Genomic DNA, 23944 nt, shown 5'->3' with positions numbered 1-23944 from the left:
ATGGAAATGCCAGCTACTAGCCTCTTAGGAGGCTAGTATAAAAGACAAGAAAAGCAGGCTACTAAGCTTTTTGGACTCATTTACAAGGCTGTGTTTGGCAGAGTCCTGGGTATGCAGTACCCTAGAGAAGGGATGGGAAGAAGATAGATCTCCAGATGTTTTGGACTTCAAAGTGAGCCATTGTGGCGTAGTGGCTAGAGTGTTGGACTGGGAGCTGGGAGATCCGGGTTCTAGTCCCCACTCAGCCATGGAAGCTCACTGGATGACTTTGGGCCAATCACAGACTCTCAGCCCAACCTACCTCACAGGGTTGTTGTTGCGAGGATAAAAGGGAGAGGAGGAGGATCATGTAAGCTGCCTTGGGTTCCTTGCAAGAGGAAAAAAGGCGGGATATAAATGCAATAAATAAATAAAAATAAACAAAGGGCTGGATGTGCCTGATCTCGGAAGCTAAGCAGGGTCAGCCCTGGTTAGTACTTGGATGGGAGACTGCCTGGGAATCAGGCTTCCTGCACTGAGCAGGGGGTTGGACTCGATGGTCTTGTAGGCCCCTTCCAACCCTACTATTCTATGATTCTACTCCCATAATCCAGCATGGCCAATGGTCAGGAATACTGGAAGTTCAAAACAACTGGCGATCTTCTTTCTGCCCACCTCTGTACTAGAGAAAGGTGTAATTTTCTGGAAGTTGCCTGTAGATTAATTTCCCTTCAAATTTCTGATGTGGCTGTTTCTCCCTCTCTTTTCTATCACCCTGCCCCCCAAATGTGTAGAGGAGGGGAAGAGCAGCTAAATTTTTCATCTTGATTTGCAGCCCTATTCACTATAATTAGATGGTATAAACATCCCTAGCCAAGGTTGTCTGAATTCTGCATTTCTACAAGCATGGAACTGGGAACTAGGTGCAGAATTCAGCATGCAGGGAATCACAGATTCCAGTTAAAAAGAGAGACCAAGCTTCTAGCCCTTATGGCTGGGTGGAGGGGTGATAAGCCTAAAATACACAACACCTGGCTGAAATCTCAAAAGCAGAGCATATGGGGCTGACAATCCTTTTCCTTGTTGCTAGTAGTAGCAGGATCATTTATGTGAAATAAGCAAATGCATACAGAATCTGCATAATACATTTAGTTTGCAGAATGGAGCTTTTCATGCCTTGGATGGGTGGAACTGATTGTTTGTGATGGGACCGGGAGGGATATGAATGGTCCTTCCCACTTCTGAAGGCTCTTTTTCCTTCACCGGGCAGGTCCCCCATCAGCAGTCTCCCCACCCTCTTTGACCAGACGGTATCGACTAGCAGTGGGCAGCTGGAAAATGTCCCCCAGGCCACACCAAACATTGAACAGCTCCTGGAGAAACAGGGCAACGGGGAGGCCGGCGTCAATAGTGAGTCCCAGGAGATTGCATGGAAGGGTGGAGGTTGGGGCACACCGGGGAAGGGAAAGCCTCTGTCCCTCCATCTCCTCTCATCAGGTCATCTCCATGCTGGGGGAAACGCCTCCTGCTACATTTCTGCCTGCCTGTGGCTGTCAAAGGCAGGAGGGCCTACTAGAGAAAGATACAGTGCATCAGGAGTGCAGAACCTCTGGGCCAGGGGCTAAACCCTGTCCACCTAGGGCCCCAATCCAGCCCTCTGAGGTTCCCCAGATGACCATGCCCTCTTTTCCCCTTTCCCCCCCACCACTGTTCATTTGGTGGTTTCCCAGCTTTTGTGCAGGTTGTTCCCCCCATTCTAAAAGGTTGAAATGCCTCTCCTAAGGCAATAAGTTCTTTAAGGTGAAATATGCAGGGCCCCACCCCTTTTTGCCTTCAGCCCCGCCCACCACTGGAATGTGGCCCCCGAGAGCTTCTCCAAAATGGAATTTGGCCCACACCCCTGCAATGCAGGGACAGGCAGATAAAGGTAGAAGCAATGCAGACTCCTCTCTAAAAAAAGGTGGGGCGATCTTGTCCCAGAGGATTTGTTCATGTGGATGTTAACAGAACTACACTGTTCTCAGCCCTTTGGGGTAGTTTCTATCTATTGTGGAGAGAAGGACCCTGGAGAGCCAGTGTGCTATGATGGTTAGATACAGTGGTTGCCAACCATGGTTCCCCAGATGTTGGGCTGTGACTCTCTGATTATCCCTGATCATGAGCCATGCTGGGTAGTGATGATGGGAGTTGTAGTCCAATAACATCTGGGGACCCATGCCCGATGGACTCAAACCAGGGAGACCTGTGCTCAAATCCCCTGTCCCCAGTGATGTGAGGTGGAAAATGTTTTGCAAAAAGTTTTTTTTAATGGAAGATTCCCCCCCACACACACACACAGATTTCTCCCACTGCTGCGCTTTTCCATGATTAACTTTTCTATTTCAAAATTGCATCGCTTTAATTAGTAACATAATGAATAGATACAGTAGCAGTCAAATTGGGCACTTCCAAAATTGTAATTAACATTTTTCGAGATAATGGTAGCCTCACCATGTGCAGCATCCAATGGGGTACAATAGCTAATGTAAATTATGTTGCACGAGCATTAACTACTCTAGCACAATGCCAATAGTGCATGCTGTTGAACTGTCATGTTTTAAAATACTTACAGGTATCCCAGTAAAAAATAATTTCTCAGGCTGCAACCCACTGAAATAGGTTGGACTTACTTCTGAGTAGGGGTGTTGGAGAAATCAGCAGCACAACCAAATGAGTTCAGATTTTCATGAATCCAGCCTGCAGATTCTGCAGAGGACTGGCTTTTCCCCTGTCAGGTGGATTCCGTGGGCTCACAGTCCATTTTTCTAACTTTCCCGAATTTTGCACAAATTTAGTCATAGAAAAATAGGCAACGTTTTTTAAAAAAGTCCCCAAAATGTGCATTCCCCCAGAAGCTAAAGCGTGAAAATGTGCATTTTGGGTGAATTTGTGCATTTTCGCACATGCAAATTTGCACAAATGCGCATTTGCACAAATTCGGAAACAAAAGAAACCCAATTCTGTCTTTGGGCAGATGACAGAATGAAAGGCGCCTGACAATCCACAAAAACACAGATTTTATACAATCCATACATCCCTTCTTCTGAGTAGACATGCATAGAATTATGCAGCAAATCACATTAACAATGCATTCCTATACATAACTACTGAGAAGTAAGTCCCAATGAGTTTAATGGGCAAGCAATTTCAGGATTGTATCCTAAGTATGCTTTATTGGATTTCTTTTCTCTAATCAAAGAGTTCGGTTGAAATATTTTTGGCTACTGGAAATACTTTTGAAATATGTATACAGCATGTCCGATTAACATGAAATGGAGACTTTGTTTTGTTTACTAAATAAGTCAGATCACAATTGATTTAGGGCGGGGGTGGGAAACTTATGGGCCTCCTGATGTTGTTGGACTCCAGCTCCCATCAGCCCCAGCCAGCATACCCAATCTCCAGGAATGATGGGGGTTGTAGTCCAACAACATCCTGAGGGCATGGGTCCTTCACCCCCAATTTAGAGCATTCGGGGCGGGGGAGGGGGGCAATCTGGAAAATTTCCTAGAAGGTTTTCAAGAAAATGTTCTAATTTAAAATAATTCTAGAAAATCCACATCACTGTTCCCTTCCAACCAGAAATACTGGATGACCATGGCCCACTTACTTATTTGTCAGCCTAACCTACCTCACAGGGCTGTTATGAGGAAAGAAGCAATAATCCCTTGTAACCCACCCAGAGCTCCTTGGAAGAAGGGGGTACGCAAATATAATAGACCAGGCTTCCCCAGCCTGGTGCCCACCAGATGTGTTGGACTATAACTCCCATTATTCCCAGCCAGTGGTCATGCTGGCTGAGGATGATGGGAGCTGGAGTCCAACACATCTGGAGGGCACCAGGTTGGGAAAGGCTGCAATAGACAAATGAGCCAGGACTGTTTCAAAGAAGAATTCTGGGATAGCCTTATGATAGCCTTGTGCCTTCCTTCCCATGGGCACCATTTCATATATGCTCTAACTGTGTCACTGCTGTTGTTCCCCCAATCCCTCTGTACCCGCGACCCTCCTTTGTATCTCTCTCCTCTCCCTACCCCCCTTCCCGCCCACATTTTCTGCAGTTGTAGAAATGCTCAAGGCGCTCCATTCACTGCAAAAAGAGAATCAGCGTCTCCAGGAGCAGATCATGACACTGGCCGCTAAAAAGGAGCGCTTGCAGCTTCTCAATGTCCAGCTCTCTGTTCCCTTCCCGGTGGTGACCACCAGCAATGGGCCCTCGGGCCAGGGCCAGTACATCCTAGCTCACAATGGTAAGAGAACTCACCTGCCCCTGATATGTGGATGGTATGTAATTCCTAAATGGGACCTTTTCAGTGTTAGCACCCCATCCATGGAATGTCCTCCCCTGACAAGATAAGGAGGCACCAACATTAATATCATTCACATCTCAGGTCAACATATTTGGATTCACCAGGGCTTTTAAGGGATATTTGTGAGGTTGACGCTGACTGCTTTTTACTGCATTTTAAAAATGCATTTGTTTACTGTTTTTTATGCATATATTGTTGGTTTTATGGTTATCATGCTTTGTATTATTTTGTGAACTTGTATTAATTTTCTGTGCTGAGCTGCTTTGCACATTAGGAAATAGGAAAATTGGCATATACATTTTAAAAAAATAATTAACATTGAACTAAAGCAATACCAAGCATCCCAAATAGAATTTATGCCAATACAAATTCACACGGTTGGAGAGGTTGCAATAGCCTAGGTATTTACCATCATGTGTGGTGGGACTGTGAAGTGCTTCAAAAGTTCTAGACAGACATCTTTAACAAATGTGAAAAAATCCTAAAGGTAAAAATTGGACTCCAAATTAGCTTTGTTACTATTTTTTCTGATCAAAATGCTCAGTTACCATATAAAGTAGGGGTGTTGAACCCCAGGCCTATGGGCCAGAGCTGGCCTGCTTGGGATCCCAGTCCTCTGGATGGCCTCATGCCCTCACCCTGACCCTGCCCTGGATCTTCCCCCAGCCACCAATAATTTTGTGGTTTTCCAGCTTATGTGCAGATTTCCCCCCATTCTACAAGGTTGAAATGACTCTCCTAAGTCTTCGTTAGCAGCAGTAAAAACTTTAAGTTTAAATATGCTGGCGTGTTTGGTATTTCTGGTCTTTTGTCCACACACCCTTTTCCCTTTGGCTCCACGCACCACTGAAATGCAGCCCCTGAGACTAATCCGAAATTGGGCTGAAAGAAGTTCAACAGTATCCCCAATATAAAGAAATGTTCATGTTTATGCTCGTAGCAGCGAGACACGCTATTGCGAAAACTTGGAAGTCACATTTATTATTGACATTGGACATCTGGTTCAGCTATTTATGGAATAACATCTTGGCTGAAAAGCTCACCAAGCAACTGAGAGCACAACGCAAGCAACAAGAAACTGATAACTTTCCTGAGACTTATTATTTATTTGTTTTTATTTGCAATATTTATCTACTGGTCCATATCTAGAACAGATTTTGGAGTGGCGAACGCAAAAAAATTAAAAAGTAAAAAATTAAAAAGATTAAAACACCGTGTCAAAATTATACTTGTTTAAAAACACAATGCCAATAAAAATCGTAGTTGGTCAATTAAGGGATGCCTCCTGGAAGGAACCCTGCTGTGTTCTGGAGGCCCTGGAAACAACACAGTATTGGTGGTGGTATGAAACCTTGGTGTGGTTTCATACAATATGTAAACAACAAAGATAATACTCTACAACTACCAGATGCCCATGGTAAATTGCAGAGGGACACTTACTATAGACCATACCATATTATACAAATACCCAGTATTTTACATGACTGTATGATTTTCTTACCTGCAAGGAAATACATTGTACTGGTGAATTTTTAAATCAATTTAAAAATATATATTTTTTAAATGAAATCAAGAAAGAGAGGCACAGACCCACTAGCAAACCATATTGTGTGGCCCAGAATGAAGCCCTTAGCCGTAATCTCGAATGTGTGTGGGGCCAGCCAGGCGAAGGGCCAAACTATGCATTATATTAATCATGTGGTTTGCCCTTGAGCGAAGGATTTTTCTTTGAGAAAGGGCCTGTGTGTGGCCGGGGGCGGGGGTTCCAGTCCAGATCGGGGCCCTAGCATGGGGGTAGGGGGGCTTTAGCCCTTTGTGTGTGTGCCCCCCAGCACCTGCAATAAGCATGGGGGGAGGGGAGGAAAGCTCCCATTCGTTTCAATGGGAACTTTTCCTCGCATGCAAATTCCGGTTTCTGGGGGCCCCAATCCAGATCAGTAGTACAGTGGAACGCAAAAATCTAAAGCTGCCTCCCCCCCCATCCTAGGGTCCCAGTCGAGATTTCTCTCCCCCTGCCCCCGCTCCCATGCTGCTTATTTCTCCCAAAAAATATATCAAGGGCACATCATGTGATTATTGTCATCTGTACTTGGGCCCTCCCTCAGCGTGGAAAGGGGTCTGCAGCTTTGGGATGCACTTTGGGATGTCTTTCTGATTCTCTCTCCTCCCCTGTAGTGTGCAACAGCGACTCTCTGAGTATCAGCAAGAGCCCCCCCTGCAAGAACAGCTTTGGCATCGAGAACTCTCTCTCTACGTCCTCCGAGGTACGGAGCATCTCTTTCTGTTCCCCTCCTCGCTGCCCCTCAGCAGGCCCTCCCCTGCCAGCCAGAGGTGGCAGAACCACATGGCCATCTCCCATGGTGCGTTTTCAGTGCTGTTGAGCGTGGTTGGTGGAGTGGCAGACAAGGCCGATTGACTGGGAAGATTTCCTGCTCAGACTGCCTTCAACTGAATGGCAGCTGTGCAGGAGCACAGGGTCTCTCTGGTCTACTGTGACAAACTGAAGCTCTCCAGGGGGGCATGTTCAGCAAATCTTCCTTTTCTTCAAAGCAAGTTTCTAGCCCTTAAGCTGCAAAGATTTGCTTTAGAATGCATGAGGAATGCTTGCTGAAATCTCAGTAGTTAGGGGGGTGGCAAAAAAAGATTTTTAGTAATTAGGGGTGGGGCTTCAGTGCCCAGAATAAGGGAAGTTATGCACATTTTGCTCCATCAACTTATTCACAGTTTGCACAATTCCTATTTTCCTGGAACAGCATTTGGACTACTTTTTTTTTTTTTTTAGTTTTTTGAGCACAGAGTGCAGGCAGTCCTAGATATGATTCCCCAAGGGCATCCCTCCCATGAAGCAGGGTGGGATGCCCACATCAGGCAGCAGGGTGGAAGGAGTAGTGAATTGCATCACCTTGCACCCCCCAGGAGAGCCCTCCGCTGAAGAGCCCTGCCAGCCACTCTCCTGCCATGGCATTTGCCACAGTGAGAGGGCAGCTGGTGGGGCTCTCTTGAGCAGGCGCCCGCCCTCTGTTTTTCTCATCGGCTGGAAGAAGTGGCTGCGGGATTTTTGCGAGACACAGGGGGTGGCGGGTAGGGTGACGCAGCAGCAACACATGTTCTCTCCCTCCTCGGGCATCGAGAGAGCTAGTGCCCAATACGCTATTCCCTCCTTCCTGTCTCCTGCCAGGATCCTCACTCCGGCTGCCCAAGCAGAAGCAGCTCTTCCCTGTCCTTCCACAGCACGCCTCCCCCACTGCCCTTGCTGCAACAGAGCCCCGCCTCCCTCTCGCTAACGACTGGGCTCCAGCCGCCGCCCGTCAATGGCTTGGCCAGGGCAATGGGGACAGTCCACGGGGGAGGCACCCCAGCCAGCCACAGCCTGGTAGATGGTCTCCTCGGGAGCCTGGCAGGTGGCCAGCAAGTCCCCGTCAACGGCATCCTAGGCAGCCTGAATGGAGCAGTGGCCACCCAGGTTCAGAATCCCCTCTTGGCGCAAAGCAGTGCTCCCCAAAGCCTGCAGCTCTCCACCAGCCAAAGCAGGTAAGTCCATGAAGTGGGGAGGAGGGGGAGCAATTGTCGAGAAGGGACGGAGGATTTGGAAGGTGGGTTTGCAAATCCCAAAGAGGTTCTGCTTACTTGCCCTAAACTCTGTGGCTTGTTCCAATTTAAATAAGCTTTCATTTCTAGTTTATTTAATCATGCATTTTCTGGACAAAATCTTCAGGTGGGGCATTCCTCACTGCCTGATCAGCTGGCCCCCTCGGCCTTCAGCTTTCACCCATGCCTGCTGTTCCTGGCTGTGCTTCCACATTTACACCAGCTGGCTGGGGATGATGAGAGCTGCAGTTCAACACCTCTGGAAGACACCAGTTGGGGAAGGCTGTTGTACTCTTTCCAATGATATCTTATGTTACAAGACCAGGAAGGAGGATAGCTTCTCCTCCTAGTGGAGCCCTTCTTTACATGGGTTCCCCCAGGAAAAGAATTTCTGATAGGTCATGGTGAACCTCCTGACACGCCCTGGTCTGCCCAGCTGCTTGGGGAGTTTCTGAGCCCTGTTGCCAAGGTCCCTCCCTTCAACCCAGACCGAGGAAAAAAAGAAAAAAGGAAGGTGCTTTGGACTTTCCTTCCCAGAGCTCAGAAATGTCACAAAACCTTTTAAAAAATCTTAAAACACAGGCAGTGGCTTTGTAACCATGCGGTCTTTGATGCGGGGAAGGGTTCAGTGAGAAATCCCTTTTGAAACAACACAGCCAAATGTTCAAATACAAAAAGGAGTTAATTTAAGAAAAAAAGAGAAACAAGGGGGAGGGGGGAAACTGGGGAAAGCAACAGTCACACTCATGCACAGAATTAAAAAAACAAACAAAAAGTCACTCTATCTTACCTAGTCACATTACCCACTTGAGTATGATCTTAGGTCCTAGAGCATGCACCGAGTTTGTTGCAGAGAGGATGGTCAGAGAGAGAGAGAGAGAGCATCTGGCTTCTAGTTAGATGGTATATAGGAAAATCTCTCTTTGGACTGAGGAGATCATTTTTATGCGGGTCTCCGCTCAGTAAAAGCCAGCCCCTTTGCAGATAGCCTCCATTTCTGATAGCAGACAGCAAATCAGAAAAGTGCCTAGTGGCTGGTCTCACCTTCTTAACGATTGTAACTTGCACCTCACATTTTGGAGGACAAAGGAGTGAGATAAGGCCAGATAAAGCTATGCAGGGTGCCCAGCAGGATGCCAACTGACCAGATGCGCTAGGGGGCACTGTGGATCCACATCAGAAGCAGGGGTTGCCGCACCTTATCTTCTGCATTCACCTTCAAGAACTAGCCCTTCCCAGGCCCCACCACGTCTTCCTTCGGAAGCAAAAGCACCCGTTTGTCTACCCCCTTTCCCGCTAACCACAGCGTTCCGCTTGCCTTGCCTTCCTCCAGCCTGCCCGGCACGAGCCACCTGACGGAGCAGCACAGGCAGCTCCTCGGCCAGCACGAGCTCCAGCTCCAGCAGCTGCAGCAGCTCTTGACGTCGCAGCCGCTCAGCCCGGTACGTACCGCCTCTTCGGCCCTCGCCTGGCGCCACTGCTGATGCGGTGGGGGCCTGTGTGCGGAGGGAGAACTGCTCAGATCTTTCTGCAACCAGTCATTATAATTTGTTCCCTAGGAGCAGCAGACACTGGTGTTCCAGATGATTCAACAGATTCAGCAGAAAAGGGACCTGCAGCGGCTCCAGATGACCGGCTCCTCCCAGCTGCCCATGACTGGCCTTGGGCCGGCAACCTCCTCGTCCCTCCTCCACTCCAACAGCACTGCCCCATCTGCCGCCAGCAGCACCCTCCTGGCCTCCATCTCCCCTCAGCAGCTCAATCCAGCCAGTTCCTTAATGGCTTCCCCACCGCTCAGCACCCCTGGGAACAGCCTGATGTCAGCCACAGCTGGGGCAACTATCCCACCTGTCCTCACGGCACAAACAAACCCTTTCCTCAGCCTGCAAGGTGATGGCGTCAGCCAGAAAGGAATGGTGGGTATCTTATGAACCGGCTAAAAACTAGGTAGTGTCTATTGAGAGCTGAGCTGCTGAGACGTCACAGAATGTTCACAAGCATTCTAACACTTGAAAGAGAAGGGTCAGATGTGGAATGATGACAAACTGCATGGGGAGGAGAGTGGAAGGTAATATTGACTGTCCAGGGGTGGGGGGAATCTTATACGTAGTCAAGGGACAGGCTAAGGTGCATTCTTTCAGCAGGAGCTGGGGAACGTGCTGGAACTTAGGAATGTAGGAAGCTGCCTCATACTGAATCAGACCATTGGCCCATCCAGTCCAGTATTGTTGACACTGACTGGAACCCTGGCTCTCCAGGGTTTCAGGCAGGACTCTTCCCTCGCCCTACCCGGAGAAGCCCGGGATCGAACCTGGGACTTTCTGCATCAAAAGCATGTTCTCTATCACACTGAGCTGTAGCCCCTTGTGATGCTGGTAGGGCTATGGGAACAGAGAAGCTGAAGGCTGGTAAATGCAATGGAGGAGGTTCTGTGAGGCAAGGGGACTAAGGGGCAAGAAGCTGAGGAGTGAAGGTAGCTGAAGGAAGGAGGCTAGAGGAGGCAGTGAACTGAGAAGCAGAGGCCTAAGGCAGAGGTAAGCAACCTGGTGCCCTCCAGATGTTCTAGACCACGACTCCCATAAGCCCCAGCCAGCATAGCCAGTGGTTTGGGTTTAATGGGAGCCGCAATCCCAAATATTTCTGGAGTGCACCAGGTTGCCTGCTCCCAGCCTAAGGGAAGGGTAGGTGGAGCAGTGAGGAATCGGAGGGTGGAGCCAAGAGCAAAAGGATCGTAGTGGCAATCGATGATGATGCTTGCGATGACCCTGAGGTGTAGGACCACTCCAAGGAAGATGCTTTCATGCCCCACCTGCTTTTTTCTTTCATTACTGCTTGATATACAACCAGATTCGACCTTTCTGTGCTTCTGCCATTTCCTCCCACTCTAGAGCATGAATGAGAAGGGAGGCGCCCCGGTTCAGGACAAGGGCTAACATGGGCGATGCCAGGCCGCCATAGGAAAACAGTCTCTCCCTGATCCATGGATCCTGAAACGTAGAGCAACCGCATGCGAGGCTTCCCGGGAAGTCTTCCTTGCCACGGGCAGGGCGGCACCAAGCAGAGGTGTGCGAGGAGTCCACGTTCCTTGGTTCTGGACCTGTCGTCCCACGCCCTTCCAAAGGAGGCGGGTGGAGCAAACACCCTTCCTTCCACCCCCATCCCATCCCCACCCCCTATTTCGCTGGCTTTGTCTGCGATGCCGCACTTATTTCATGAGAAGTTGCACTTCAGGGGGAAAGGGGGAAGCAGTCTGCTGACTGGATAGCTAAGCGTGCCCCTTTGAGGGTGGGATCTACGAGCCAGACTGTGGCCACATTTCCCTGGCAGTAACGTTATCTTTGCCAAGCAGGACGTTTCCAAACCAGGGCTAAGAAATCCATCGAGCTGTTGGGCAGCAGGAAGGTCCAAATGCAGCAAAAGGGGACGGGACAGAGCATTCGAGGCCTCCGGCACGTAAGAGCGTGAGAGTGGAGTTGGAGACCCTTCATACACTCACACATGAATGCTGCACCACCAAAAGATTAACTCCCATGGGGTCTGCAGACGGGCACATGGATGTGGCTTCCCTCAGTCCTACAGAGGGGTGGTTCTGCTGGGAGAAGAAGCCAATCTCGGCGTGGCCAAGAACAGTCACCTTGGCTCTCCCAGATCCTAAGGACTGAGCTGAAAGAAATGCCTCCTGGCATCCATGCTGGAATAAGACTCTTCTCTTCCTCGCCTTCAGGAGCCTTCGTGGGCAGCCTGCGGTTTAAGAAGGCAATTACAAAGGGTGCTTCCAGCTGGCCAGCTCCTGGCACTACTGCGCGAAAGTCATTGGGCAGCTATTCCGCCTTTCTCTCCTCAGCGGATTTTTTTTTTTTGCAGTAAGAAAAGAGGCAAAAGAAGCAGAGGGAAAACACAGGAGGCCTACAAGTGGAAGACAGTGGTGTCTGGACACCCACCCACCCCCGTAAAACTCCAAGAATGAGGTAGGGCGATCGTAGAATAAAAGCCTGATCTGGAAGCGTTCAAATAACCTACGCTCACCATCGAGATGCTTTTCCTATCCCGTCAGACTAGCCACTCAAAAGCCAACACCAAAGAGGCAGGATGGAGACTGTGTAAGGGCAGGAGCTGTTCCTTCCATCTCCAAGGCAGCTCCTTTCTGGTAAAGGACATCTTCCATCCCTATCGATGGACTCAGGCTACATCAGATCCTAGGTGAGGAGAACGTTGATCTTCACATCAGTGTAAGCCTTCTTTTCTCTCTTTGTCTTTTGTAACCAGATGCCTCAGGGAAGGCACCAGCACCCTTCTCCCGTCAAGCAGTTGTTGTTTTTTAAGGATGTTGTGACGAGAAGAAATGGGAAATGAGGTCAGATGCTCTGAGGAACCCCACCCAGCCCCATCTTTGCTGGATAAATCCAGATCTCCTAAGGGGCAAGACTCCGGGGAACTGAAACACCTAGGGACTTTAAAAGTTTTCATGCCTCCGTGGATATACAGTCATTTCAGGCACATTGCCGCCACCTCTTCCAATTTGCACTATTTTCAAACATTGGTGGTGAGCATGTGCTAATGACCCCAGGAATGACCACTGCTGTTCAAAATCATATTTTCCTCCTCCCCTGTGTGTTTTCTTTTGGTTTTGTTTATTCTTTTTTTGGAAAACAAAAGAAAAATACCTGCCACATGGATGAGCTGGACACTTAAAGAAAAAAGATGAAGAAAAACAAATAGAAGCAACTTTTCAGGATTTCATCTTTTGGTTTGTTTCTTTTGTTTTACCCAAACAGATGCGCTTGACTCCTAATTGTGTGTGTGTGTGTGTGTGTGTGTGTGTGTGGTTTTGTTTTTGTAAATCTTTTTTGTTTAACAGAAAGCTACTGGAAACTGATGAGAGCAGCAGCTATTCCAAATGGAAAACAGGAAGCTTCCCTTCCTTGTGGTCATGGCAGCGTTGGCACAAATTAAGGAGCTGCTTGACATTCTCCCCTTCTCTTCAGCCGAATGCTAACAAAATTGAAAAGCAGAAAGCTCCATCAACACGATGCACTTACTGTTTAGACAGCAAACTCACCTTTGAAATGCAACCAGCCCAGCACTTCTGCCACATTCCAATTCAGTGTTGTCCTTCTATCTTGGTGGTATTATCTTCTTGCCCCTTGTCTATGGGTGCTTCCAGGCGGCGAGCTCCTGGCGCTACCAATCAAAAGACCTTCTGCAACTATTCCGTCTTTTCTTCCTTAACGGATGTTTCTTTCTGGTAAGAAGGAAGGCGGAAGAAGAAGTGGGAAAACATGGGAGGGTTACAAATGGAAGACAATATTATGCTTGAGGCAGGGTGATTGCAGGATGCAAGCCTCGTCTGGAAGCGCCTCACAAGTACTGTTGCACAGATCGGCTGTTTGGTGAGGAGTGGGAAGCAGGTGGGGGAGAGGACTAAATCCATCCCCTTTCTCCCTGTCCCAAACAATTTATTGGTGCTGTCTCCAGATTTCTGACTGGGGCTATGTGTGTGCAATGCGGCAACTGGATTGGGGGAAGTAGCTGTTTTGGCAGCACCTGCAGAGTTCCCCATCCAGCTAGGCCTGTTCCTTTCTAGCTGGATTGGAGGGTTTATGCTTCCCAGCCATACTCATTTCCCCTTTTTGGAATTGCAGGCTTGACCTTTTCATGTTTCCCATCAATAAAACGCTGGATTTGCACTACTACACCCGTGCAACCCGTAGGCTCCCAGCTAAATTGGATGCAGTTTGCAGCAGTGGGGAGAGATGGAGGTACCTTGAGATGGGATTCCAAAGTGGCCATGTTTAGCTAAAAGAAGGCAAGTGAATAAGCACACAAGTGAAAATGGTAGACAGGTGCAAGAGAGTGAACGGATCATTAAAATGGTTTGGGGGCGGGGGGGCGGGGAAAGCTTGATGAACAATGGAGGAGAGGCATTGGCTGGGGAGGAGGTTTCTGTCCAGACCAAGGTGGAGAGGTTTGTGCCTCTTTAGGGACAGCAGAACCACACATTGCAAAGGAAACATATGGTTCCCAGGCTAGTATTTCGCTTGTAAGGGTAGTGTGGGGATATGGGGGAGGGATTTTCAGAAGAGAAGTGACAGGCCGGAGGGCTTGCTCATGTGGCATTGCAGCTTTGGGGTGGGGATCCTGCATCCATCCCATTTTACATCGAAGGCCTGTGTGCTAAAATCTAACCTCGCTATTTTCTTGCTGCCCCCTAGTGGTTTTTGTGGGGATATTTTTGTCCTTTAAGCCCCATCGATGTGCTCCTCTCCTCTCTCTTGGCTGAAGGAACAATATCGGCCTACAGAACTTGTCATCCACCGGGCTCAGCGCAACCTACCAGCCATGTTTTGTGACTGCAGGGGCTCACCTGGAACCAGGAAAGCGGGAGGTTTTACCAAGCCCCAGGCGAGCTGCCATACATGGCTGCCTGGCGGGCAGGGAGGGGGGCGTCCTAATTGTGCTGTCCTGGAATAATAGCACCTCCTGAAGAACCTCTTCATCTACCATCTGGATTGCATGAGTTGATCTGAAAGGTGCTACACAATGAGTGATTCTGCCTTTGGGGTGGCAGATAAGACTAGAGGGGCTTCTGGTCTAGGATCCTGGCATCCTGGGCGTGAGCTTGTCTTGGCAGGCAACTAAATCTTGCCACGCCTGACAGTGTGTTGGCGCGGAGATGTTCTGGGGACTGATGTGCATTGAGGCATGCCAGTTCTGCCCATCTGACCACTACAAGCCACTCAGTACCCACCCTGAGCCCCAAGGTAAAGTGCAGGAATTAGCATGCTCCATGCACATGGCAGAGTCTATGGTGGAGCAGAAGGATGCATGCAGCCCTTTGCTTTTCCGTATGCTTCCTACACTCGGGGTCAGATGTTTAGCTGCTGCTCTGGGAGTGCATATCTGATCTAAGAGAAGAATGAAAGTGCGATCAGGGCCGTGTATATTCCACACAACTGTGATCATGCAAATAGCCACAATGTTTTGTGCCAGCATGCCGGGAACATCCAATTCCAAGTAGCAAAGCAGCTTTCTAGCCCTTTTCAGGGAGGAGATAGGCTTGAAAACATGTGGCTTGCACCTCATGAAATGTTGGAAGCCAGAGGGGGAGACGGACAAGGCTTCTCATGGTCAAAGAATGGGGCATCGCTGCTGTGGTGTAGCTCCTTCCCCCCATGGCGAGCAGGAGAAATGGGGTGTGTCCAAGCACATCCTTTGAGAGGCGGAACCATTGCGGAATCACACTTGTCACATTTTGTTTGTATGTACAATCTTCTCCCTGGGATCGAGCTGTGTGTGCGTGTGTGTGTGTGTGGGGGGAATATTCTGCGTATTTAGGGCCAAAGCCATCTGGATGCTATTCAGATTGGCTGAGGGTTTGTGGCTGGCTGGGGTCCTACCTCTCCTCAGGAGCAGTTTTAAAAAATATTTCTTTAAAAATAGAGTTCAAGTTTTTTTTTTCAAGGCACCAAGAAAACATTTATTTGGATAAACTTGGAAGCAGTGCTTCAAAAAAAGATACCTGTGGGGGGCGAGAGCTTACCTGAAGCATAGGGAGGAATGCAAGAGAGATCACTCAGTGTTTAATTAACTGATCAATCTGTCTGCCAAAAGAATTTAGAAAGGGCTGTGGGTGTGGCAGAGCCAGACTAACTCCACAGGAAAATAAACCAGGCCAAGTTCTCTTTTTGAAGTCCATTTCTACTCGCCCTTGGCTGTTTGAAATGAACAGCTACATTCCTGTTTTCTTACCTTTTGTGACCTCTTGAGGTTGCAGAATCATGCTTGGCCAGACCTGTTTGTATCTGGGGAAGTCACACATTTTGGAAGTGGCGGTTGAACCTGGGAATTTTGCTGGAAAATAGTCACTGGCTTCACTGGTCATTTGGATTAGAGTTGATCTCACGCTGTTCCTTTTAGGGACTCAGCAGAGAAAGATGTGGAGGTTAAAGAACAAAGGGGAGTGGAGAAAGGAAAGCACTTATTTATTTCTGGCATCATCCAAAGGCATCCTCCCCCTTTTTAAAGTATCAGCTCCAATCTCCATCCAGTCTCTGTTTCAGCTGCAGTGTTTTCTCCTATAAGGCTAGTCTGTTCTGGACATTACTTTTATTGACATGGATCAATGAGGTCTGTGTTTTTATCTTCACTTTGAAACAGTCAGGTTGGGGTTGGTCAGCATCTGGCTGCCCCTGGGCCAAAGCTGACCTCCTGCTTGTCAAAATTTGCCCTCTTCTTCTCCTTACCAAAGACAGTGGTCCAGACGCAGCCCTACCATGAACCAAGATGCAGCAGTAGATTTTGGGTGTCCTTACAGCTGGCAGACAGGCCGGACTCCTGGGGCACCATCAGCCAGGATGTTCTATGCAACCCCATTGAAATAAACCAGAGCTGTACAAAATGGGCTATGCAAAGCTCAGTGGGTAACATCCCACTTGCTTGTGCCCTCTATTGGTTAGTGGGAAAAGGTGTGCTGTTTGGATTTTCTTCCTCAAAAATGTCTGCCCACCCCTGGAGTCTCCCAGCAAACCTGGTTGCCAACCAAGAGGCAATCTCACTCCTTTAGGGTCTCATGCTTCCATCACGCTTCTCCCAATGCGCCTTTTAAGATGAATGGCAAGGATCCTTTCAGTGGTGTATGATTTTGTAACGTGCGTGGTCAGATGCACATTGATCCAGAGGCACATTCATTTGGGCAGCCAGGCACACCCATGCAGGGCCATGTGACTGACACGCTATTGCAGGATTCATAACAATCTCAAACCATGGGGTTCATTTTGGGTTGCCAGCTGGTTTGAAACAATATTAGAGACGGAGCCAAAGTACAGCCCTCTTGTGCTGGAGAACTTCCCGATGGGTTGGGCCTGCACGGGTCAGACGTGTCTGTCTCACTTCTGCCACTCCTAACGGCGCCCCAGATGCCATGCCTCATCTTGCTTTATGGAAAGCCCATTGATCTCATGGCTGGATCAGGCCTGTAAAATGTAACATTCAGAGCATAAGAAGATAAGAGCCTGCAGGATCAGACCAAGGATCCAGCTATCCCAGTAACTTGCTTCCAGCAATTACCAGACAGATGCCTCTGGGAAGCCCACAAGCAGGACGCGAGGGTAATCGCCCTCATTTCGTGTTTCTCCAGCAAATGTTATTCAGAAGCATACTAAGTAAACGTGGAAGTTTGACTCTTATCGAACTCTTATGTCTAATAACCATTAATGGCAATGTTCGTCTAATCCCCTTTCAAAAGCCATCTAAGCTAGTGATCACCAGCATAATTTGTGGCAGTTCTCTGGGCTATGTACATGTCCAAAGAAGTACTTTATTTGGGTGGTCCTGATTCTACTGCTAATTAATGGCCCGATTTGCACTTAATGATAAGCCAGGAATCCAAGCTTATTCAACCTGGTAAAGCAAAGGGTTGAGGACCCCTGCTGTACAATATCCTTTTTAAGGTGCAGTGACTGGATTGTAAGCCCCCTTTAAACCAGGGTTTGTGGGTGGCTTACAAATCCTGACTTGTTTGGAGTGCGATAAACCATCATCCCAGGTTTGAACATCACACTAAGCTACCAGTGCCTGGTTCATTTCCCAATCACTTGAGTGGGAGGACCAAACCAGGAATGAGCAGGCTGCATGCACCAAGACATAGTTTGTTCATATGGTGGTTTAATAAGCCAGGATTCCTAGCATACCGTTGTGTGCAAACCCATCCAGTGTCATTGAGTCATCTAGTGTTATGAGAAGACAAAATCTGTCTTGCTCCACCTCCATAATTTCCTAAAGGATGAACACTTTTCCCATTACTGCCACAGTTTTCCTGATCTAAATACCCCCCCCCCCGCTGGTATTTCCCCTGTTATGGAAAATATACAGGTACAGTTATGTTTCCCCTACTGGAGCTAATAGCAGGTGAGGAATGATAATGCAGTGCACTCATATGCACAGCTATTTAGAAGCCCTATCAAGTGCAATGGGATTTACTCCCAGGTAAGTATGTATAGGATTACAGCCCTCAATCAGGAAGAGTGTGTGTGTGCTTTCCAGTACAATGGTCCCAAGCTAATCCAATATGCACATATGCACAGGCTGTTTTTTAAAAATAAATTTTTAAAAGACATGAAAAATCTGATGATCTCGGATGTCCAGTGTTTTGCTTGGCCATACACACCTTGAAGGAGCTGGGAATGTTTCGCCTGGAGAAGAGAATACTAAGATAGGATACGATAGCGAACTTTGAATATTTGAAGGGCTGTTGCATAGGTGATGGAGCACATTTGTTTTCTGTTACTGCAGAGGGTGGGATCTGAACCAGCGGGTTCAAAATACAAGGGAAAAAAAGGATTTAGACTAAACATTAGGAAAAATATATGGTACGAGCTGTGTGACAGTGGAACAGACTTTCTTGGAAGGTGGTGGACTCTCCTTTGCTACAGGTTTTTAAGCAAAAGTTGAACAGCCACCTGTCAGGGATTATGTAGTACAGCATTTCCTGCAACAGCGGAGAGATGGAGTGGATGACCTCTGAGATCACTTCCGGCTCTGTGATTTAAAATGCTTTCGCCTTTCCTCATTGGGAAGGTGCTCCAAGCCCCTTGATCAATTTGATTGCTCTTTCGTAGCTGAAGCACCTCTCCAACAAACATCAGAATGCAACCAACTTGCAATTCTAACCTTCAGAAAGTTAGCACAGGGTTTACGATCCATGGTAGGAAGCCGTGCTTAAAGCCAACTGGAAATTTGTGGTGGACAAGCACTGGGGCAGAGCACCAACGTCTCTTTCTTGGCAGGAAGAGAACAAAAACAAATTTTGAAGAAGATGAATAAGTTCTACGTTTGGTTGCACTGGGGTATACTTCTTTACCCATCTTTTGATGCTAATATTTCATTTTAATACATTGCCTGTGTCTAACACCCCCTCCCTCCTCAGTTGTTGTAATTTTTAATTAAATAAGAGGAAAAGATGTGTATATTTTTGGCAATTAAGGTAATGTAGCTAAGATATATTTTTTTCATGCTGCTTGACTGTTCTTTATTGTAATAAATAATATTAATATCAAAGACTTTTTTTAAAAAAACAACAAAAATAATAAAACATGGTGTTTTCTTTTCACATTTAACTAAGCATAGCATGGTAGTACAGGAATGGGTGGGTGGTTCTTCTTTATCTTTGAATGTAAGCACTGGTAAAGGTGTTGCGTTTCACCAACCGTGTCAAGATGATTCATGTTAGACATTTTCAATATAATGGGTTGGGTGCAGGAACTGCCTTCCACAAGAGCAAAGGACCTTCCACGAGAGGAAGAGCTCTGCTTGCAGAAGGTCACTCCACCTGGTATTTGGGGATCCCCCTCCCCCACACACACCACAGCTCACCCCATTCAGAAGGGTCTCCTGACTCTGTGTCTGGGTTTGGACAATCATGGGGGCAAAAGAAGCCATCGTGGCTTTTTCCCCCGCCCCAGTACATGCCGGTCGCCCAGTCACAATTTACATAATTACCCACACTGCGGCACGGGTTGCCGTGTCATTCGAACACAGCCCAGTGGGGGTAGCTTCATACCCACCCAACAACCCATGATTTGCACTAGGAGTTTGGCTATTTTTACCCCCGTGATCATCCACACCCCCTCTGTGTAGCATTTTCAAAGGGCTGGAGGGGCTGCCATGGGTAGGGGGGGCAAAGAAGTCCACTTTCACCAGTGCAGTTGATCCAGCATGTACCTGGATCCAAGCCAATGACGTGGTTCACATAACACATCAGCCCATTGTGGGTTAATTAACCCTCAAGGAGCTGTGGTGTGTGCCAGCCACCATCATGAATATGCAACCCCTGACCAGGGGTTGTCATGTCATGCGAACCCAGCTGGTGGGGGTTATTTGAGGGCCAAACAACCCTCACATAACCCTACAACAGACCATGGGTTATGTGAGGGTTGTTTAGCCCTCAACTTCCATTGGCCAGGTTCACATGACACAACAACCCATGGTTGGGAGTTGCATATTCATAACAGCAGTTGGCATGCACTGCAGCTTCTCAAGGGTTAATTAACCCATGATGAGTTGTCCTGTCATGGGAACTGGTCTAATGTGTGCTTAGGAAGGGAAGGAAATGGAAACAAAGGATAAGAACTTTCAGAGGCCACAATCCGGTAAAGAAGACAGGCATGCTGTTAAGCTGTTGACAGCAAAAAGGGATAACACAAACATATATGAAAACAATATTGACTAAAAATAATACAAAAGCCATTCCAGTGCATTTTAAGCTGGCAAGGCTGTACATCAGGGAATATGAATATACAACAACAAAACCCATGTAGAAGCATTCCCTTAAAATAACAATGTTACTGCTTTCTGCAAGCAGATGCAAGTATTAATCTTACAAGAAGAAAGACTAAGTACACCTAATCAAAGTAAAACTTGGAAAAATGTGAACGTATTTATTTATTTATTACATTTCTATACTGCCCATTAGCTGAAGTTCTCTGAGCAGTTCACAAAAACTAAAGCCACAAGTAGAGCATAAAAAACAATATAAAATATAAAAGCATTAAAAGTACAGTATAGAAATACAACCAGCATAAAACCTAGCAGCAATGCAGAGATTTAAAATGCAGTAACATATTTAAAACAGCAAAGCTTAGAACGTTAAAAATGCTAGAATTCCTGGGAAAATAAAAAAGGTCTTCATCTGGCACCTGAAAGAGTAAAATGTCAGTGCCAGGTGAGCTTCTCTAGGGAGCTCAGTCCACAACTGGGGTGCCGCAGCAGAAAAGGCCCTCTTCCTGGTAGCCTCCCACCTCACTTAGGCAGCGGCTCTTTTTTTATTAAAAAACGCACGCGAAGCAGTGTGACCCTATGCATATTTATTCAGAAGCATGTCCCATTGAACTCATGTGCATAGGGTGGATATGATAAGGGAGTTGCATGTGTCTAAATCTGCATCCAACCCATTCTTTTTCAATTAACCGATAATTTCCACTCCAGCCTTGTCAACTGGAAATGTTTGAGGACTTTTGGATCACTTTCTAAAATAAAGACCCCTTCCACTACACCAGCCTTCTCCAACCTGGTGCCCTCCGGATGAGTTGGACTGCAATGTCCATCATCCCCAGGCACCATGCCCCATGACCATGTTGCTTGGGGGTGATCAGAGTTGCAGTCCAATTCATCTGGAGGGCACCAGGTTGAGGATGTCTACACTACAACTTTGAAATAGTCCGTCTGCTTCTTGTGGCCCAGTCGACACAATACACATGTGGGAAAAGGTTGATTGCTGCACAATGGGCTGCTACACCAGATACAATAAAATAAAATAAGGCCACACCTTAGTCTTGTGGCACCTTAAAGACTAAGGTTTAGCCAGTGTGGTGTAGTGGCTAGAGTGCTGGACTGGGAGTCAGGAGATCCGAGTTCTAGTCCCCACTCGGCCATGGAGCTCACTGGATCATTTTGAGATGGTCACAGACTCTCAGCCTAACATACCTCACAGGGTTGTTGTTGGGAGGATGAAATGGAGAGGAGGACGACTATGTACACCATCTTGGGTTCCTTAAGGAGGAAAAAAGGCGGGATATGAATTAAATAGATAAATAAGGTGGCAAACCATGTACATTTAGCCAGAAAAACAGTCCTACAACTCCCAGCATGCCCCGGCCTAACACACTTATTCTGGCATAAGTTTTGGGGGACACTGTCCACTTCATCAGATCCTCAAATTGGCAGATTTATATACACACATCCTGTGGGGGAGATGTAAGCTGTTGCCAAGAGGGGACTGAAATGCAAAAAAAGGACAGACAGTGATGATTGCCTTAACAATTACCATTATGTTGGGTGATAAAACAGACCCCGTTACTGCAGTGGTAAGCTGATTAACATGTGCAGTATGATGTAAAAACAAGAGCAGCCCTTTGTCCTTATTAGAGTTGAATGTCTTGATGAATTGTACTTCAGCAACCTCCCATTGATATCTGTCTTTGAAATTCCTTTGTTTAAGAACAGCATCTTAAGGTCAAGGGTGTCTGGGCGGGGAAGAGCTATCTAGCAATGGGACAACATGTGTAACTCCAGGATTTACCCCATATGGTTTCTCATGGGGCAGCATGTGCACTGGGCATGCTATCCCTGAAAGGGTGGACGTACGCGCCAGTCCTCCGCTGCTCCTGAGGTTCTTTGAATTAGCACAAGCCCTCTCTTTGTTGTTCAGTCGTGTCCGACTCTTCGTGACCCGGGAAGAACATTCCCTAATTGCTAAAGGTGTAGTACTTTAGCAAGTGCCCCCAATCCAGGTAGGAGCTCATGTTGCACTCTTCAGTTCTCAGCAACAGAGTCCATGTGAGGGAACTGAGACCCATTCGACCTCTGGCAAGCCCCCAGATGTGGATGTTGAGATTGTTGGAAAGTCTGGTGTGACTTACAGCAGTGTTGCCTTATACAGAGAAAGCATGGCAACACAGCATTTATATGGAGGCAATAAACGCCGGCTAGAGCCATAAAAGGAGTTCAAATTAACTTCCCTTATTAGTGCTTCTTATACACAGCATCGGAGAAGGCTATCTAACACTGTTTAGCTACAAGCAACCCCTAAAGCTGGATGTAAGTGAGCGAAGGCATGAGATATGGTTACTGGCTACCTTCCTGGAGAGACTGCATGGTGCAGCTTGTTGCAGAGGCAAGAGGAAAGGAGGAGGAGGAAGGAAGAGGAAAGGAAGGGAGCAGGGAATATGAACAGATCAAACTACAGGACCTAATCGCCCCCTAGTGTCTGGAAGCACGCGGAGTTGTTGCTATTATCCAACAGAGGCAGGCAGCCAGTCACACCTCAAACTCTTTCACTGGACCAGCCTTCCCCAACCTGGTGTCCTCCAGATGTGTTGGCCTGTAACTCCCATAATTATTTGGCATAAGTAATTTTGCCAAAGGCAAGAGGGCCAAAATACCAACATATTTTAGCTTAAACAGCTATGTAGTGCTGGCGGGTTGCACCGGGTCTTCGCTCCTGAACTTTTATTGGAGCCAGCTCCCAGCCGGGTCCCAGGCTGCTGCCGCTGCTGCTGCAAGGGCAGCCATGACGGGAGGAGGGAGCAGAGGAAGGGAGCGCTGGTGGCGACTGGCTGCACAGAGCCGGCCAGACAAAGGGGGCAAGAGAGGGCGCCGGACGGAGCTGTGCAGCCCCAAGGTCAGCTGCTCCCTCAGCAGGGGAGGAGGGAGAAAAGAGGCTCAAGGGACCGAAGCCACCTTCCCGCTCCTCCTCAGCCTTGGCTTCTCCGCCTTCCACCCCCTGAGCAGCCGCCATGCCATGCCATGCCATGCCATGCCTCGCAACTCAGCCATCCCCTGCCAGCCCCTCAGCTTCCTGCCTCTTGTCCACCCTGCTGCCCATCCCCCCTCCGTGCGTGTGCGCCTGGCAGGCTGTGTGAGGTTTGCTGCCGTTCGCTGCCGCCGCCCTCGTCATCCTGCAGCACCTGGCTGCGGTGGCGGCAGGAGCCAGCGGGGGCCGCTGCCGCCATTGTCTCTCCTGCTCATGCGCAGGGTTTGCTGTGTGTGGGAGAGGGACTCTAGCGGGCTTGATGTGCAGACATTAGCAGGGGACCATGTTTTAGCACCATGCAGTGAGAGGTTTTCACCTGCTGTTTGTTTGCACATCACGTTTGTCCTTCAAGGCACAGGAGGGGGCCTGGGGTTGGATCCAACCCCTCTGGTTGACATTAGGACCCTAGGCTTTGTTTACTCAGAAGTAAGTCCCAATGTGTTCAATGGAGTTTACTCCTGTTGTGAGTGTAGTTACGCTTGTAGCCTTCTAGGGCAATCCTACTTGTCTATTCAGAAGTACCATTATGTTCAATGGGATTTACTCCCAAACAAGCATGTATAGGATCGCAGCCATAAAGGAGTTGTGGGTCACCACGGACTAAGTTCCATTTATTTTAATGGGGCATTGCTTCACCCCTGGTTGCAATGGCTCTTCATAATAATAATAATAAAAATATACTATGATGACATTATTATTATATTTTTCTTGAATCAAGGAC

At 47.9% G+C, this 23944-nt stretch overlaps 1 protein-coding gene across 7 annotated transcripts in view; it reads left to right on the top strand.

The window, feature by feature from the left end:
- MLLT6 (MLLT6, PHD finger containing) overlaps positions 1-12653 on the top strand; it is a 145367-nt gene extending 132714 nt beyond the window's left edge. For 6 of the 7 annotated variants that reach the window (XM_084804714.1, XM_084804712.1, XM_084804713.1 and 3 more), the window contains 7 exons: positions 1250-1389; positions 4080-4268; positions 6504-6592; positions 7507-7859; positions 9250-9358; positions 9476-9832; positions 10805-12653. In XM_084804714.1, coding sequence (XP_084660840.1) covers positions 1250-1389; positions 4080-4268; positions 6504-6592; positions 7507-7859; positions 9250-9358; positions 9476-9832; positions 10805-10849 — 1282 coding nt within the window. In that variant the 3' untranslated portion in view covers positions 10850-12653. The remainder of the gene's footprint in view (positions 1-1249; positions 1390-4079; positions 4269-6503; positions 6593-7506; positions 7860-9249; positions 9359-9475; positions 9833-10804) is intronic. The other variant, XM_084804715.1, reaches the window with a different exon arrangement.
- The last annotated feature ends 11291 nt before the right edge of the window (positions 12654-23944 follow it).

This window comes from Heloderma suspectum, chromosome 6 (assembly GCF_057233095.1).
Source record: "Heloderma suspectum isolate Gila_16-S chromosome 6, 16-S_ref, whole genome shotgun sequence".
Classification (NCBI taxonomy): Eukaryota; Metazoa; Chordata; class Lepidosauria; order Squamata; family Helodermatidae; genus Heloderma; species Heloderma suspectum.
This window is presented reverse-complemented; position numbering and strand designations above follow the sequence as displayed.